The sequence below is a fragment of the Thunnus albacares genome, chromosome 1, assembly GCF_914725855.1.
Source record: "Thunnus albacares chromosome 1, fThuAlb1.1, whole genome shotgun sequence".
Classification (NCBI taxonomy): domain Eukaryota; kingdom Metazoa; phylum Chordata; class Actinopteri; order Scombriformes; family Scombridae; genus Thunnus; species Thunnus albacares.
Genome location: NC_058106.1, coordinates 29,636,565 through 29,655,662, shown reverse-complemented (window position 1 = coordinate 29,655,662; position 19,098 = coordinate 29,636,565). Strand labels below are relative to the sequence as shown.

The 19,098-nt window shown below is 37.9% G+C and overlaps 2 protein-coding genes across 2 annotated transcripts; one reads left to right on the top strand and one right to left on the bottom strand.

Annotated features, from left to right (window-relative positions):
* The first annotated feature begins 1,455 nt into the window (after positions 1 to 1,455).
* Positions 1,456 to 7,219, top strand: LOC122983932 (hyaluronan and proteoglycan link protein 3-like). The gene is made up of 6 exons (XM_044354137.1): positions 1,456 to 1,884; positions 2,542 to 2,731; positions 2,879 to 3,101; positions 3,200 to 3,345; positions 4,433 to 4,735; positions 5,590 to 7,219. The coding sequence occupies exons 2-6, from the start codon at positions 2,599 to 2,601 to the stop codon at positions 5,874 to 5,876; spliced, it is 1,092 nt and encodes a 363-aa protein (XP_044210072.1). The 5' UTR covers positions 1,456 to 1,884; positions 2,542 to 2,598; the 3' UTR covers positions 5,877 to 7,219.
* LOC122986446 lies at positions 7,127 to 10,647 on the bottom strand. Its single transcript, XM_044357739.1, has 4 exons — positions 10,480 to 10,647; positions 9,278 to 9,455; positions 8,923 to 9,170; positions 7,127 to 7,968 (listed from the first exon to the last, which is right to left on the bottom strand). Exons 1-4 carry the CDS (start codon positions 10,645 to 10,647, stop codon positions 7,660 to 7,662), a joined length of 903 nt encoding a protein of 300 aa, XP_044213674.1. The 3' UTR covers positions 7,127 to 7,659.
* Between the last annotated feature and the right edge of the window lie 8,451 nt (positions 10,648 to 19,098).

The following is a 19,098-nucleotide window of genomic DNA, read 5'->3' as shown; positions in this document are numbered from 1 at the left end:
TCTTTGCATTTCTTTCTTTTCAATCAAGAAACACAGGACATTCTTTGTCATGCACGAAGTATGAGATTTCATATGGCATGTCACCAGTTACATAATAGTTTTATTCCCACTGCTTGACAGAGTCTCATTTGGTCAGACAATGTCCATGTCAGAGTGGGTGTTGGTGGCCGTTTTCCTGCATGTACAGACTGGTTATTGAGGCCACATACAGGGGACTGGATCTGTGACTGGGGACCACAAAGGGAGCTACATGAAGGAGAGGAACATGCTTATCAAAAAGCGCTTTTAGGGGGGCGTTACTGCAACGTTCAGATGCGGTTATGATCCAAAAATTAGACCTTCCTATGTAACATGAAGCATATCAACATAAGATGATATGAAAGGAAGGTATAGTATGACCTTTTTACTTGCATAAAAAGAATAAACTCCAACATTTTGCAGAACAAGTTGCATTCTGCTTTCCTATCTTCAATGTTTCCTTGAAGATGTAAACACAAACTCAGTCCCAGCCACTCAGAGATGTTGTGAGTCTCCTCCATGCTGGACTACCGGTCTTTGGCCTGCTGTTTATGAGAGTAATTACACCCTGTTAGCCCCTCATCTCCCCGCTAAACTCACAGTCCTGGTATGTTTGGCCCCTGGCAACAGCTTTCATCTCTATGAAATGAATGTGGTGGAGGATGGAGCATCTCTGACACATCTGTCACTACTGTGCATGTGTATGCCTATACTGTATGAGAGTGTGTATATCATGTGTGTTTTCCACAACATAGCAGGGTTCCCCATAAAAGATCACAGTACTTCCAGGAAGTACAGTCCACAGTCGCCAGCTGGAGAGATGTGGGGACCCTCGTCAACTAACATCTGCTTTCACAGAGTTAAGGAGCAATGCAAATGATGCAAGATCACAAGATATTCCTTCCACAAACAGCTGGACGAAATGAGCCTATTTGTTATGGTCGGCCCCGTTGTGATTTTAAAAAACAGTGATTCTGTAAATTATGTTTGTGGGAACATGACCAAAACAACTTGACCGAGTATTAATATGTGAATTCACCCAGTGCACAAATTGTCACTTTTGATCACATTAATATAAAAATCACATAGACCAAATATATTTGGGTTCATGTTAATCCTAAAGCAGATTTAGCTTTGGTATGTATTTTATTCAATGAGAAATAAGCTAACTGTGACCACACAAAAATGGAACTGGAATTGGAAATAACATGATGTTTGGTTTTAGATCCATATGGACCTTATAGTCTTATTTCTGTAAAATAATTCACATTTTAAATCTTTTTCATCTTTGGTTGTTTTGCAGAGAATGCTCATGAACTTCAAACATTTACATTCATAGGAACATTTATTTATTTATTTATTTATTTATTAACAAATGTACACTTCACTGCCCAAGATTAGACAAAAATAAGGAAATTCTTTTTCATTCTTTCATTTGTTTAAACACTGGCACTATACATTTAGAATGTGTATGAATTATGTTGGTGGACTTCATATTTGGCATCACTGTCCCTCTTTCACTCACTGGCTGTAGAAACACTCAGGTGGGTCCATTAGTCCACAGAGGCTGAACTGTTCCTGCAGCAGAGCGGCTCTGCTACTCTTCAGGGAAACTTTAGACTACACGTATCATTGTGAACTGTCGCACCTATTTTAGTGTCAAACATCTGGTGTAAGTTTTTTCTAATTAACGACAAAGATCGGAGACAAAAGCCCGGATTTTTTTGTTTTCTTCAGTGACATCAGATAAACGCTGTGATCATCAGAAGAAGAGACACTGACGTGCGCATCTTTTTCTTCAGCTTCTCACCATCAAAGCTTTCCTTTCAGAGGGATATAAAACCACGACAGCAGAATTGTTTTGCGGTGAGTGAAGAACAACAAATATTAATAAAGTGCTCAATTATGTTCTTTAATCTTAATAATATGCATCACCTCATTAGCCAGAGGAGCGTCTGTAAATTTGTTTTACGTTCCCTAAATTTAGAAGAACCTTTTGCATTTTTATTCCATGTTTTTCAATGAGCTCACCTGTGTCCAGGTGTTAGGTCTCTAACACTGAGGAAACTGTTTTCACGGGTAGATGCATATATTTAGATGCAGATCAGTGTAAGGACGCAAATAAGTCTGATGCTAAAATTATCTTTTCAATAAAATTATCTGTATTATAGAAATAAATCTGTCGAAAATACAAAGTGAATTACATCAGCTTATATTTTAAATATGTAATTTGAAGTAACTGTGTTCGGTTACAATGAAAAGAAAACAATTTCCACTAACTTACAGGTCTAAAACACAGCAAAAAAGTTGTCGAAGTGGAAACATGAAGTTTTATAGAAAACAGACGGGACTTACTAACATGGTGTCATACTGGCCTCTACTGGCACTGTACTGTCACTACACACAATGTTAAAAAATACAGCAGACTGTGTATTAACTAAAAAATACAGTCAAATACAGTAAAAGTAATTATTCCACTATGTGTTTCTGGGAATACAGAGCTAATCAGATCTCTCTCCACAGGTCTGAGGATTGTACAGACACCATACAGGATCAGGATTTGTTATTACAGTCAGGACAATGGTTTGTTGCGTCCAGGCTCTGCTGTTGTTGGGAGTCCAGCTGGCTCTCTCAGACCGGGCCCTGGCTGTCCCCAGTATCCCAAACCGCTTCTTCTACCACAATTTCCTCAATGGAAAGGGCAACAAAGAAAGTATGCACATTATTAACAGAATATATTGTAAATCCTTATAGATGTTTACATTAGAGCTGCATTTCAATCTGCTTAAGGTCATATTTTTAATATAAAGGTCATATTTTCAAGCTCTATTCTCAAATGTAATGTCTGTATTTCCTCTAGTTCATTTCAACGGTGTGAAGCTCCACGTGGACTCTGCTCAGTCATCTGTGTTTTCAGTCAGGGGGGGTAATGCCACTCTGCCATGCAGGTTTTGGTACGAGCCTGAGCTCAGCTCTCCAAGGGAGGTCCGAGTCAAGTGGTCCTGGTTCCCTGTTGCTGGGGAACATGAGACAGACGTGCTGGTAGCTATTGGGTCCCGCAGTCGAAGCTTTGGAGACTTCAGGTTGTTGGAAAAACCAATTACTATTTAATTGATGATCATTTTTTAAACTTTTACTTACAGTGTGTCTGTTGGTTTGTTGCTTGTTGCCTGTCGATCAGAGGTCGTGTGCAGCTCAGACAGGACTTCCCAGGAGACGCTGCACTCGTGATGACTGAACTCCAGCTGAATGATTCAGGCCGTTACATCTGTGAGGTGGTAGACGGACTGGAGGACAAGAGCACATCTGTTGAGCTGGAGTTACGAGGTACTTCATCCTAAACTTTGACACTTTTACGTCCTTCCAATGCGAGTTCAATTATTACAGACACTTTTAATTGTGAGGTAAGGTGTCTATTTTGAAAAAAAAGGGTGACATTTACTAATTATAAGAATTTCACACAAAATGTATAGCCAGAGCACATCCTAAGACCCTAAGACAGAATCATTTTGACCATTTGAGTCCTTTAGAATGACATTTTAGATTTTACATTGCTTAATTTTTTGTTTGTTAGTACACTTGCATGCTTGTGTATATATAATTCATATTCATTCCTTGAAATAAATGTGTTGCTTTATATTGACTGCTAACACTCACTCTCACTGTCCGATGACCTCTGTAAGACGGATTTAATCATTTCTTGTAAAATTAGATCAGATTCTGATAAGTCTCATTGTTATCACTGGCAGGATGAGTCGTAGCAGTAGCAGAAATACATTATATTTTAGATCATATTAATAGTAATACATCTTTAGTTAGTTAATCAGTGGTAGTAGCTGTAGTTGAAGAGTAGTAGTACTTGTAGGAGAAGTATGATAAGATAACCTTTATTGTCTTGGCCCATGAGTGCTGCTTATGTCAGTCATGACAAATACTAAACATCATCTAAACAAAAGCCATCAGACAAACATCTAGTGCAAAAGAACAGATCATACAAAGATAACAAGGTAAAAGATGTACTAAATAAATAAATAAAATACATAGACGTACACAAAGGCTAGCAGCAGACAGATGTTACACATGTGCCCAGTAAAAAGTACTCACATCACGGTGACAATGAAATGGGTGGGAAACGCGATAAAATACTATCGATAATAAAACATGATCTAAATGATACACTCATATCTATGTCTCGGTGCTATTTAAAAGTCTAATGGAGGTTGGGATGTATTAATAGCAGTGGATGCAGAGATACTAGCAGTGGTAGTAATAATAGAAATATTTTAGTGCACATATTTTAAAGGTAATCAAAACACTGCAAGGAGTTTTACTGTGCAAACCCTCATAAAATGTAACATAGATGTACATCTCACTATTATAAATTCACAGCTGTCTGATTAATTCCACCACACAGGTGTGGTGTTTCCCTACCAGCACCCTCGTGGACGTTACCACCTGAGCTTCCTGGGTGCCCAGCAAGCCTGTGAGGAGCAGGACTCCACACTGGCCACCTTCGCTCAGCTCTTCCAATCCTGGAAGGAAGGCCTGAACTGGTGCAACGCAGGCTGGCTGGCTGACGGGACGGTCCAGTACCCCATCACCCGGCCCAGAATGCCCTGCGGAGGGCACGACCTTGGCCCAGGAGTCCGGAGCTACGGCAGACGCCAGCTGCACCTTCATCGCTACGATGTCTTCTGCTTCTCCTCCTCACTGCGAGGTGAAGTGATCTTTGAGAAATTTAACATGACTCAGGACATGTTGACATGTCAGAGTAGGAAAAACACAGGTGTCACTAATAACATCAGCTCTGTGTCATCATGCATGCACAATACCAGGACCCTGAAACCAGTACAGCTCAATGGAATTAATTTAGTTATTTACACCTGTGACCTGTCCAAATGTCTTCCATGGAAGAGGCCTATTAAATATCCACTACTTGAAAAAGTGACAATCTCCCTTTGGTCTTCATCAGTGAATTAAATTGAAGTTTCAATGATGAAGTACCTCCCTGCTTTGAAACTATCTTTGCCAAAAGGCACAATTTTTATCTCTCTGTCTCTGTTGCCTTTATTAAGAGGGCGCTGTCACTGGAAATTGTGTGCAATATTCATAAATGAAATGAAGCCTCATTAAATCTACATTGACCTGTATGGTCAAAAGTGAACAATTATATAGCAATGTTAAGTAACTGTGAGTTTGAAGATATCTAACACTAAGAAATTAAACCACATACAAGGATTCAAAGACAAATTACAACATACTGACTAACAACAAACAAAAAAGCCTCCATTCTTTACTTTTTCACCCCATAATTGGTCAAGTTTTGTCCTTTTATTTTTTTACCTCATGACCGAAGTCAGTCACCATAATAGTAGAAATATTTATACCCCAACCCCATAGCTTTCTTTTGGTTTGTGTACATTACAGTGTAAAGTAAATCAACACTTATTCCCTGAGTCTTTGCAACCAACCTATCAAATGGTCTGTACCTTAATGAAGGGTCTGTTTGATTGCATGATCTAGCCTGCAGAAAGATCTCTAAAAACCACCATAAATGTGTTTCCTCTAAAGGGAAGGTCTACTATCTTCAGCCCTCTCAAAAGATGAACCTGACGGAGGCTCAGCAGGCGTGTGAGGAGAACGGAGCAGAGATTGCCAAAGTTGGACAGCTCTTTGCCGCCTGGAAATTCTCAGGTTTGGATCACTGCGATGCTGGCTGGCTGGCTGACGGAAGCGTTCGGTATCCCATCACCAGACCAAGAAGAAACTGCGGCCCCTCTGAGCCGGGGGTGCGCAGCTTTGGCTTCCCGCCTCCACAGCACAAGCACGGAGTCTACTGCTACAAGACAGATGATTAATGAACGTTCAGTCGATCCCAAATCTTCTGTGGGGTCAGAAATGTAAAATTTACACTGATTTCTTGAAAATATTTATCCTTATCAGCAAGTGGCTTTAATAATAATGTGTAGACCGCAGTTTTATTATTATAACTGCATCTCATGCTATTTTTCTATTAGCACAATCTCTCTGTGAATTTAAAGCATTACCTTAATGTGATGCTGTCTCATTTATGAGCTTTTTAAACTATTATTTGTGAAGTACTTGAGCATTGAATTCTGCAAAAGCTAGTAAATGGACCTTAGAATGATTTTGTCAATAACATTTGTACTGTTATTTCATGCACCTCAGTTGATTTCCACATTAAGGTAAGCGTTGATTTGTGGATATTCACATTCCTGGAAAAATAAGTTATTTTGTGTATCAAATACATTTCCACCATTAAAATCCTTGTACAAAGATCCCTGTGTCTCTCCAGACAAAGGTTTATGTCCACACACACACACACAACTTAAACCTGCTATCCTGCTACCAAAAAAGGTTTGAAAGAGACATATCAGGTGGAGCTTTAAGGTCCCCTTCCAGACAGTTTTATGATAAAAATATTAAAACTTTATTTGTGTAGCACTTTCCTTAACAAAGTTGCAAAATGCTTTACAAAGAAAAGCAAATAATGAAGACAAAAGTGAATAAAAACAAAAAATAAGATCACCAAACACAGGAAATTAAAAAGAATGAGAGTAGTTTTAAGATTTAGAAAAATACTCCGTACTACTACTGCTTGGAATAATAATTTGTTTCCATTCCATAATAATAATTCCATAAAAAAAAAAGATTATCATGTTAAAAATCCTTAAAATTACATCTACTCCTCCCTTATTGAAAGATCCAGAATCTAGGAATGTGCAAATATTATTCATTTAAAAAGTTAAACTGCTGGAAACAAGATGTCTCCTACTTCCCTGAAAAGTCAATTCTCACTGTATGTGCACTGCAGGCTTCAAGTTTCCACTTGTGTAAGTCGTATACTGGACCACGACTGGTTTCGAATCCAGCACAGAGAAGCTTCATTTGAATGAAAAAAACAAACATATCAACATATTTCAGGTTTGACAAACAACAGCTTTCATTTCTTCATGCAAAGACTGGTCCGTGTATTAGAAATGGCTGTGTATCTGTCTGAGGTAGGTTCAACAGGCTTAACTGCCTACATCATTTGGTTATTCTTTATTTACCATACAGCACACATCTCCGTCTTATTGTGAAAGTCTACCATAACTGTTCAATTTATTTTGAGCAACTATTTTGTTTCACACACACAGTATCTCCTTTTATAACTGCCAGGATAATCTGCATGGAAAAACATATAATACAGTACTCTACGGTGTTTTCATACATATTAGTGCTCAATCAGAGGAAATACTGAATTCAGTCTGTGGTAGCAGCTATACTGAGTATAAGGAAAGTGGCTTTTAGCAGCATACTGTACTTAAGAATATTCATAAGATCCAGATAGGTTATTGTTCTGAAGTTCAGTCCAACAACAGAAAGCAACAAGGCATCTCACCTTAATGAGTTGTACCAATGCTTCACAAGAGCTGTAAATAGTAGTTTTACAGCTCCACTGACAGTGCAGTAGCCTGGCACAAAGATACTGTTGTGTACAGTGTATTTCAGGTAATGTGCAACCATGTGACTAAAACTCTGCTTATTACAATCCCCTCCCCAAAAAAAACACATGATCGCCAGTAAACAAAAATAAACAATCATTTTGTTTGTTTGTGTGTGTGTGTAAACCCTCGGCTACTCAAACCCAGCCTCAAAGAGAAGTCTCTCGATTTTCATGCTGACCTCTGCCTTTTTCTGAGGGGACAACCTTTTAAACATTTCCAAAAGGCCCATGAAGTAGTATTCATCGCAGTCTTGTGGTTTTTCAGAGTTTGTCGAAACAGTTTGTTCATTTTTCGGAGAGTCTGTGCTCCTCTTTGTCATCCCTGCAGTGTCACATTGGTTTGAGATGATGGGAGAACCTGACTGGCTGCTGCCTTCTCCACCGTTTTGGTCGTCTTGATCCTGGATGATGATTATTCCGCTACTGTCATCTGTGTTCTTCTGTGAGGAAAACACATTTTTTTTAACAACAAACTATGGGGTTCAAAGACAATCCATATTACATAAACAATCAACATATGATGCACAGCTTGTGGCTCAGTGATTAGCACTGTTGCCTCACAGCAAGAAGAAGGGTTCGAATCCCGGCTGTTGCTTTCTGTGTGGGGTTCTGCCGGGTTCTCTGCTTACCTCCCACCATAAAAGACATATATGTTAGCTTAATCGTCCTAAAAATGGTTCCCCATTGCTCCTAGTATATAGGATGGGTCAAGTGCAGAGGATACATTTCATTTCAATGTATGTGAGTGCTGAGAAATGACAATAAAAGTCTGAATTACATCCATTTCTGGGGTTTGTCCATCCATTCAAATTTGCATTCAAAGAACATGTTTAAAACATTACAGAAATTTGTGATCATACATGTTTTCAGACAATTTGCTGCAAGTTCAGTTAGTGTGTAAAATGTTCTACGATATCCTTGAGAAACAAAGACTCCTCTCCTTCTCAACAGCTGCACCTGACTGCACATATAGGATGTTGTTTGGTTATGGATTGATGGACAAAGAAATCATATTGGTGTACAGCTGACTGTGTTTTGTTACATCACATGCACAGAGCTTCTGATGCCAAAAACAGTGACATACAGAATTCTATCTGGAGAATAACAGTTAAATCCTCCAAAGATATTGTAGCCACCATCACCAGATCAGAGTAACAATATGCAACTCTCTTTTGGAAAAACACAAGCTGGCGCAGCTACATGATTTTTGTGTGACACAGTATTGAAACATGATAAACTTCACTAAAAAGAGCTCCAAAATGTTAGGTTCACTGTTGCAAATCTGCCATGATCCAACAGCTTACTCTAAGGAAAAGGCTAGCAATTTTCTATATGTTTCTTACTGGCAACAACCTTATTCTTTAAAAGTGCATAATACATAAGCGCAGCCTTACTGTGTCGTATGCAGGGACGTCATTCTCTCCAGGGGTCAGCGCTGGGGCATTCAATTCTCCAGTTTGGACTATTATGCCCATGAATGTCTGTAATTGTGAAGATCTTATGGCTCTCAACATATGGGACTCTTGGCAGGCTGATAAGTGATGGGTGAAGTCATATTTCTTTAGTAGCGTGGATTTGCAGTACAAACAGTGGTAATGGGGCCTGTTTCTGCACTCCAGACTACATCTGTGGATTGTGTACTCTGAAATATGGATGGCAGACTTCATTATTAATAAATTGCTGATGAAAAAAAATTTCTGAAATTGTCAATTAATTACAAAATAAAATAAAAAAACATAGAAAGCTTACCTCCAATGAAGACGGCTCTCCTTAGATGATCTTGCAAATGAATCCTAACTCTGGTGGGTATTTGGGGTTTGAAAAAAGTTGGTGTACAGAAAGGACAGTGCACTGTACCCGGAGGACAGCAACTGTTGCATTGTAGCAGAGGAGGAAATGATGATCCCTTCTGGATAGATATATGAACCTGGAATAGAGGATAAAATAAGTACTCATAAACAGCTGTAGCTCCCATGAACTCTTTATTAACTTTCCTGTTGTCTGCTCTTATTAAAAGAAAAACAAAGCTCATTTAAAATGTGAGTAACTTATACAGGAAGCAGGAATGTGATGTGAAAGGACAAGATGAGTTTACCTCGAGTTATAGCTACAACTATGTTATTTAACATAGCCATGTCAACACAGCAATGCAAGTGTGTGTTTGCACATTCAGTTTGATCAGCTCTTCATATAATATTAACCCTTCTAGAGCTACAATAATTAGTTGATTAACAGATTTGTCAATAGTCAACAGAAAATTAATCGCCAGCTATTTTGCTAGTTGATTAATCATTTTGAATTCTTTTTTTCAATTATCTGACTCCAGCTTCTCATATGTGAATATTTTCTGGTTTCTTTAGTCTTTAATGATACTAAACTGAATATCTTTGGGTCGTGGACTGTTGTTTGAGACAAAAGGGAACATTTTACGTTGCATCTTGGGTTTGGGAAACAGTGATCGACATTTTTCAACATTTTCTGATTAATCATTAAAGAAAATAAACGTTAGTTGCGGCCCTGAAGCCCTTTAATCCTGCTGAATAGCTTTTCAACAGCTATTATTCGGCTAGTCTTACTAACGTTGTTGTAATGTTTCTATCGTGGAAGGTGTTAACCTTATATTTTGTTTTTTTTTTAAGTGCAACGTTGCTTCCTCGGATCCCCTAAATGACGCTCTGGTGCTTTGGGGTAAATTTAAAGAATAAATTCTCACAAAAACACGTTATTATGATTAGAGTTAGGTTAGTTAGCGGGCTACCTCCATGTAGCTAGCTAGACAATTAACTTTGTTTACGAACAGCTCGCCAAGTTACAAAAAAAGACAACTCCTTTGAGGCATTTGGTCTACTACATGGCTATATACTGAGGATAACGTAATGGTTGTTAATAATATTAAAACACAGAACGGTCGGGTATGAGTTCTGTTACGGTAATAAACTATCTGTGCTTACTTTTAACTGTTGATCACTGTTCATCTCTGCTGCCACGGTGCAGAAGTTGTTGTGTTCCCCCCTCTTCTTCTTCGTCTGCACTATTTTGGCTTCTTCTTCTTCTACTCCTTCTTCTTCTGCTGCTGCTGCTGCTGCTTCTGCGTCTGCGTTCTGCTTCTGCTTCTTCATTTCCGGCAGGCTATATGCCTTGCTGCCTCCCGCAGGTCGGGATTATGTTGCAGGTCGGGGTATGTATTTTCAAAGGTGTAATAATTCTGTTGTAATGAATTCAAGGACTGCTTTCACAGTCTTTGACTGGTTCTCGGTGGGATTAAGAAGTTCCTCATTGTGACTGTCTGTATTCCCATACGTGATACTGTGGTAGGGTGAATTACAGTAATATGGGACAATTTTTTGCAATTGGCACTGATATTTGTATTTTATTACAAGACTAAAGACCCCTGAGTAACTATTGGTATTGCACATTTAATGAGCTTAAATAAATATTTCACCAATTTAAGAACCTATATTACTGTCCCACAGTGGTAAAATCATGTTGTACCACATTTCAAACCACATTTTCTAAAGTGAGATGAGGAAAAGTTAACTGAAATAAAAATATGAAACATGTTTTAATCATATTATAGCATGTTTGATGCATGGATTTATCATAAACACAATCTGACAACTCTAAATCCTTTGTCACTACCCATTTACTGGACTTCACCATATGGACTTCACAGCAGGTATTTCCTGTTGGAAGATTACCCCACCCCAATCTGTAGCATCACATGTGTGGAGTCATGTGACTTTAATTACAACACCCCAGGTTTAATTTAATGGCAGTCCTTTTCATTAGCATTTGTTAGAAGAAGAAATAGATGCATTTGAGCTTAGGTGTCCCACATTTGGTAGTGTCCCACATTACAATAATCCACCCTTATAGCTGTGCTCTTTGCTTTTCATATAAGATAGATTCCATAAGTAGATGTTTACAATATTTGTTGTTTTCTGCAGTTTCCATACAGTCCATCCTCATGCTTGCCTATCTTCACTCGGTCCCATGCTGATCCACGGTGTCCTATACTTAGTCTGGTCATAATGGCAGTGTGCCTTCTCACGTTGTCAAGATAACAACGCTCAGTCTTTAAACTCTTTTGTATCAACAAGTAATGACAGCCCTTCTTTTCATTTTCCCACTGTTCCTGCCACACAGCTGTTATGTTTTCCTTGATGATAGATCTACATTCACATTGCATACACTCAGATCAATGTTTCTCTTCAGTGCCCTTTTAGCCACCATGTCTGCTGCCTCATTCCCTTCTACCCCAACATGGGCTGGTACCCAAAGAAAACCCAACCGAGCCACCGGCATGTTCAATTTTATACAACAGAACCAACAACTCCACCACAAGGTCCGGTCAGGTCCCTAACTTGTTTTCTTTCTTGAGTCTAAGCATATGACTGCCCTCCTCAGCCTGGCCTCCTCTACCCACTGCAGTGCCCACATTATAGCTATTAGCTCTGCTGTATACACTGAAACTCCATCAGAGAGCCATCAGTTTCAAGGTCTGGGATGTAAAAGTCAAAGCCTGATCTTCCAGTTTTGGAATCTTGGGCTCTTGTCTGTATAAATCTGGAGATAATGTTCCCAGTTGTTTTTTAGCCTTTCCTTTACCATGCCCAGATATACAGTACTCCCATGTGTTCTTATGCTTTCTGATATACTGAAGTCTATTTCTGGTGTGGGTGGTATCCATCGTGGTACAACTGACCAGTGTATTAGAGGAGCCACTCCTACTTCCACCTCTTTACTTATATTGAAAATAAAACAATCTTTCTTCTTTTTCCCTAGTCCCCTTTCCCAAGCAGTATCCAACACCACTTTTGCTGGATACTCTCCTTGATGCCCCCCTTTAACTATTTACTGCATTGCCAATTTTGCTCTCAGAAAATTAGTGGTGGCAATCCAGGTTAAAGGTGTATTACCGCCACCCACTGGACTACTAGAGTGTGGCCCAGTTAGATAGACATGGACAATAAGTAAAAGATGAGCCAAAAGACTACAGTATTTAAATGGAATAAACAACAAAATTGGCCCTGAATAAGGAATTTGTATGATACATGTAGTATTTATGGGTTTGAAGATCAACTCTTTAAAGGATAGGTTCACAATTTTTCAATCAGGTGCCCATAAGAACACCAAAACAGGTTTTCCTTGCTGTAATCATTCTTCCTGTTCGTACTGGATATTAAAAGATCCCCTTCAAATGTGCTGTCAATGTAAGTGATGGAGGCCAAAAAAATCCACAGTGTGTCCACACAGTCATTTTGTGTAAAAATGCATTTAAAAGTTTATAAGAAGCTTATATGAGGCTTCAGCTGTCTGAGTTAGTCATATCAAGTGGATATCTGCCTCATTTACAGTCTTTTTAACATCAAATTCTCTCTTTGTGTTTCACTGCTGAGCTGCAATGGAAGTATAATAAGAAAAAAAAGGGACTGCAGCACTAAAAAGACTGTAACATTGAAAGATATCTACTTGATTTGACTCTTTTGGATGCTGAAGCTTTATATCGTAGCTTCAGATAAACTTTTAAATGCATTTTTGTACAGAAGGAGGCTTCTGGATTTTGCCTCCCTTCACTTACATTACAAGTGCATTATGAAGGAATTCTCTAATAGTCAGTATAAGACAGACTTGAAAAGTTGTGAACCTGTCCTTTAAACTGGATTAGGCTGATATTGTATCTCTAATGTTAAACAGAGCAAATGAGATCTGGAGTAAACCAAAGCTACATATTGGGAAATTAAAAATTAATATTTTAATGAAATATTAATATATATTATTTATATTTAAATGAAAATATCATCTATCAAAGAAAAAGCAGTCTGTCTGTGTGCAGAATAGATCTGAGTGTCTCTTCATGTTGAACCAGGGTGGTACGCAGCTTTTAAAGAATAAAGTCAGATCTGTCCAGTTTTGATCTGGGAGAAATTGAAAAGAAGTCATTATTTGTTTTTGTCATCATTTTGTTTTCTACTGCCCTTTATACTGGGAATGTTGTGATCTTTTGTTGAGTGATATGAATGATACAAACTGGATATGAATGACTCACATCATCTGAAATTTTTGTTTGAAAAAGAGACCTTCAAATTAGCAACTTATTTAGCAAATGCATTCAGAGTTCAGGAAGAAAACCTTGTATCACGATTACTACATGATTACTGCTTTTGTTGCTTTTTATTATTAGATTATCTGGACTACTTTGTGTGCTGCATTGTAAACTTTAATGTCTTGTAAAGCAGTCTTTACCAGAAGTCAAAAAGCCATTAAAAAGTGTCAGGACCTAAAAATTCATTCATACTCCAATCCGTGACGTACATGTACAACACTCTTTAACCTGACAGTGTTAAACCTGTTGGATCCTTTTCTACTGTCTTACTTTATTCAGAATGACCAAGTCTTACTCTGTTTAAGCCTTAATTGGTTTACTTGCTTACATTTCTAAGTGCTTTCGAAGTGCTTGATAAACTTTGATAAACTAAAGCTGTACAAAAATTTTTCCCATCATCTAACTACTCTTGCCACTTTGCTTTTCTCCAAATAATTCTCTTGACCTCTGACCTCTTGCCAAACTGTGCAGAGCTTGTTTAGCACCTCATTCCCCTTAAAGAGGTAGATGAGTAGGAACAAGTATAAACATACTGTGAATGCACCTTTAACACTGAATATATTATCTTGACAACTGAAATAAAAGCATCTCAGGCTCTTGACAACCGAAACACAATCAGAACATGTTAAAATATTTCCAGGTTTATTCTCCTCTCCCCATTGTAAAGCCAATAATACTACCAGCATTTCCACTTTCTACAGAAAATTTCATGACCTCACAACTCTTTCTGTCAGGAGCTGAAAATATCAGTTTTCACTTGTTTTGGATCTTCTCTTATGGACATTACTTTTTGTCTGATGTCAGTGTTTTTAGTAGTGGTTATGTCCTTTTAGAGTTAAATTTTTATTTTGAACATGTATTGTTTAGTTTGTCTTTGCCATGAACAAATCTAAGTACTATGTTATTCATTTATTTATCTTGACAAATTCCTCATTCATAGTAAATTTACCAAAGTTAAGACCTGTTTTTTTCCACTGTAGATCTTATTTTTTTCTGTTCCATGTATGTTTACTGTAGTATGTGTTTGTTTACTGCAGTCACAAATTTCTGGGAAAAAGTAACACATTATCACATTATATGCATCGGAGTTACTCCCATTTCCTGGGACTCCAAACACATGCTGTCCTTTGTAAATGCATGTGACAAAAAAACAAAAAAACAATTCATCTATCCCTACAAGACTGGCTCAAAAAGCAGAAAAAAGAGCCTTAGATGGATTTATTATTAAATTACTATACTTTTTCCAATAAATCCAAACAGCAACTTAAACTAATCTGTACTTTCTATCCTCAAATCTGAACCCCATTCACTTTAGAGAGCTACATCTCTCTCTGGATGTCTTCATCTTCTCCACTTACTGCTGAAAATGATCGGCCCCAGCAAAAAATGTCCAAAATAGTACAATATCCCCCCTCCGTTGCTCTCCCTGAGATGCTTTCCTTTCTTTTTTACCAATTAAAGAGTTATCCAAACTGATGGTCTAAGGATAGAGGGTATCATATGTTGTGAAGATTGTAAGGCCTTTGAGGCACATCTGTGATTTTGATTTTGGGCTATATAAATAAAGTTGATTTGACTTGTTTGTTTTGTTTTTCTTACCATAGTGAAAGACAAAGGTGAGTTTTAAAAATCCAGACAACAACAGGAAGCATACAGAACAGGGTGTATGTGGATATCTGTTTCTCTTCCTGTCTTTTGGTCTAAATAGAGACCTGAAAGTGAAGAACACAGGCAAAGGAGGAACACAGCTTTCCAAAAGGAGAACCTACCACAGCCAGCAGATGGCAGTCAGGTGTTTGGGTACTCTCATTCAACAATAAGAGCAGAACAAAATGTGCAGTAACTATTAAACCGTATTAACTCTCTGCTCTGTCACTAACACATCCACTAGAGAAACACAAGTTCTATATTCGAATCAGCACTTGCATAAACTCTCCCTGTGTTGATGATCCGCTAACTGTATCACACTGCAAGATTGGATAGTAGATTTCCTGAATGCACTGTGAACAAACTGAAGTCATGCAGAAAATCTGGCATTTATGGAAAAACAATCAGATTAAATGTGAAAATTGCAGGATGACACAAATGTGACTACTGGAAATCTGAGGTGAAATGTGACAGCCAGACAGTGAGTAAGAGAGAGAGAGTGGGAGAGGGAGAAAAAGTGCAGAAAAGAACACAGTGTACAGTCATTGAAGTATGTTCACAGACCCCGCAGTATCTCTCAGGTTTATGAGACATTCATATGTGGGACAGTACAGTATTTGCTTTTCAGCTGATTCAGCAGTACAGGTCTTGTTAGGCTCATGTCAGCAAACACTGACAAAAATCTCACCTACAAAACCAATCACGGCTGATTGTTCATCACTAAATCTCAGCTTATGTATTTAAGTACGTGAACTAAGGATTAAACAAGGAGTGAGACAGACTGCTGCTTCAGCAACACGGAAGTGTCATTAGAAACGTTAATGTAACATGAAGTTATTATGTAAGTATTTGCCATCATAAGGGCGTCCAACAAGATATAAATTTAGCAAAAGGAAGCAGATTTATGCTCTGACCTCCACACCCACTACTGAAAGTGTGTAACAGTTTTTCTGTGTAAAAACTGTTACACACTTTCTGTGGCATTCTGTATAAATGCCTCAAAGTAGTTCTGACAAAACTGACGCAAAAGCCGAAATGCTTAGGTTTATTTATCTTTTGATCATATGATTTGAGCTACACTGTGTTTGAAAAATGCCATACAATGTTTTATTATTACTTCAATAAACTGGCGCTGTGTTGATTTTTACACTTACTCATGTTCAGTTAGTGAGTACAATTCTGAGTATTTACACTTGACTTGGGCCATTTTGATGTTATGCTACTTTATACTTGTACTCCACTTCATTTTCCTGACAGCCATAGACTTTGCAGATTAACATTTCACATACAAAACATATGATCATGTTCTGAAAATCTGATAAATTGTTATAGATTAAACACTAACACTAACACTAACAGGAACCATTCTGCTGCATAACAAGTACCCTAACCCTAACATTTTGAATGCATGACTTTTACTTGTAATGGACTTGGGGGTGGATATTGAGCAGCGTTGACCAGTGCATTGCCTTTGGCTCCCTGTTTCAACTACCCAGTCTACGGACGAAGCAGGGGGAGTCATCGAGATAACTTCAAACTCCAAACCCTAACCCTAACTCTAACCCTACCACAACCCCAACCCTAACCCCGGTATTACTGTAGGTTGTAGAGTAAAAAAAGTCAAATTTGACACTAATATCTTGAATGAATGAAATCAGAGGATATTTCATTCAGTGACTTCCTGAAGAGCAGCAGGCGTGACGCAGACAATGCATGCTGTCCATTAATTGGAAGATGGGCGATTCAATTACCGGCTCCTCTAGTCCGCATGTCTAAGTGTCCTTAGGCAAGATACTGAACCCTAAGTTGCTCCTGATGGTTGTGCCATCAGTGTGTGAATGTGTGTGAATGATTATATTCCCTCTGATGGGAAGGTTGGGACATTGCATGGTATCCCTGCCATCAGCATATGAATGTGTGTGAATGGGTGAATGTGACTCGTAGCGTAAAAAACGCTGTGAGTGGTCGAAAGACTAGAAAGGCGCTTTACAAGTACAGTCCATTTACCATTTAAAAAGAAACCATCACATCATGGGCCTGAACAAAAACAGGGATTCGCAGAAAAGGTCTTCTTCACCAAATCTAGTAATCACATGAAAAATGTGATAAGACCTTCATGTTACACTTTCAGTACCAAGAATCTCCTGGTCACATATTGAAGGTGATGTTAGTGTCATTACATAACATGGTAGTCAAATGAGAACCAAGAATTTGTTGGAAAGTGTTCATCTGGCTTGGAGACCAATATCATCAATCTCACTAACCACTATTAGAGTATTAGTAGAAGTGGAGAAGTTTATTTATCTCAGCTTGACCCCCTTGAAACATTAGACTTGACTTAACCCTTGAATGTAATAGCTTTTTCGCAGTATATAGTTATATATGGTTTCAAGAAATTCAGGAAAATCTCAGTTTCCAAATTGGCAGAGTGAAGCTGAGTCAAGCTATGAATAGAAATCTCACAAGCTGAATTGAATCCCACACTTGGCGAGTCGGCGATTTCCTCTTCATAGTTGAGGTTCTCGAGGGTGTAAACCCCAACATAAGTAATATTTTGGTGTAACCTCAGGAAACTGTGTCATGGAGTCGTTGGAGAAGTTTCTAAACAAAACAAAGAGAGGTCAGCGGCAGGCTGATGAAATAAACACCACAGAGATGTTACGAAATGTTATGCCCCTATCATTTGTTATTTTGTTGCCCTGACATCTATTATAAACTGTTTTCTCAGAATTTCCTATGGCAGCACAGGCAACCTTGTCTTATATAATCTGTACACTGACATGTGTAAAACAGAAAATTAATATAGGGGGAGAAAGTCATTTGCACTATGTCTGTGATGTATCCTTGTATAGTTAACATGTGTCTGTTAGGGCACCAGTAGTACAAAGAGGCCCAATATATGAGTTCAGTGCTATTAACAATGAACTGCAAATATCTGATGTTCGAATGCACACACTGTCTTACATAACTTTCTTTTTTACTATCTTATGTGTACATTTTGAGGTGTTTTCCTACATTATTAATGTTTTATATGTTTAATTACAGAAAATATTTGATCTTGTGTGGTCAACAAGGCTCTAATCTATTTTAGTCAACATATCATTATATTCATCATAGATTCAGTGATTGTAAAACTGGTAATTTACATTCTTTTACGCTTTCCTTGAGTAAAGTAGCACTAACACAGTGTAAAAATGCTAAAATCAAACTCAAAGTCTCAAAGTCATAATCATATCTAGTAAGGGTTAGAATTTATTTGCTTAGCTTAAATGACCGTAAATGATTGATGTGTTAACATGGAAGCAGTATGTTAATTAAGTATGGCCAAGGTGGACGTCTACTACTCGATGAGCTAAACTAAAGTAACTGCAAAGTAACAAAGTCAAATATTATTTAAGAATATTTGCCACTTAAATGCAGTGTGGGGAAAAGTGTAATAAAAGTATACAGTCCAATAAACAAAAGTTAATCATCCACTATTTTGATAATCGATTAATAGTTTTGAACCATTTTTAAGAAGAAAATGTCCAAATTCTCTGATTCAGGCTTCTCAAATATGAATATTTTCCGGTTTCTTTAGTCCTCTGTGATAATAAACAAAATATCTTTGGGTTGTGGACTGTTGGTCGGGACAAAAGTAGATATTTGTGGACGTCACCTTGGGCTCTGGGAAACAGTGATTGACATTTTTCACCACTTTCTGACGTTTTATGGATCAAGCTAATTGATTAATCAAGAAAATAATTGACAGATTAATCATTAATGAAAATAATCGTTAGTTGCAGCCCTAAAGTAAAAGCAGCAGTACTACAATGTG

Excerpts from the sequence above, each read along its gene's own strand:
- LOC122983932 (XM_044354137.1), top strand. The coding sequence starts at position 2,599 with ATGGTTTGTTGCGTCCAGGCTCTGCTGTTGTTGGGAGTCCAGCTGGCT. Across the intron at positions 2,732-2,878 it reads TGGAAAGGGCAACAAAGAAA|TTCATTTCAACGGTGTGAAG; the intron begins GTATGCACATTA and ends TATTTCCTCTAG. Across the intron at positions 4,736-5,589 it reads CTTCTCCTCCTCACTGCGAG|GGAAGGTCTACTATCTTCAG; the intron begins GTGAAGTGATCT and ends TTTCCTCTAAAG.
- LOC122986446 (XM_044357739.1), bottom strand. The coding sequence starts at position 10,647 with ATGAAGAAGCAGAAGCAGAACGCAGACGCAGAAGCAGCAGCAGCAGCA. Across the intron at positions 9,456-10,479 it reads ACAGTGATCAACAGTTAAAA|GTTCATATATCTATCCAGAA; the intron begins GTAAGCACAGAT and ends CCTCTATTCCAG. Across the intron at positions 9,171-9,277 it reads GAGAGCCGTCTTCATTGGAG|AGTACACAATCCACAGATGT; the intron begins GTAAGCTTTCTA and ends TCCATATTTCAG.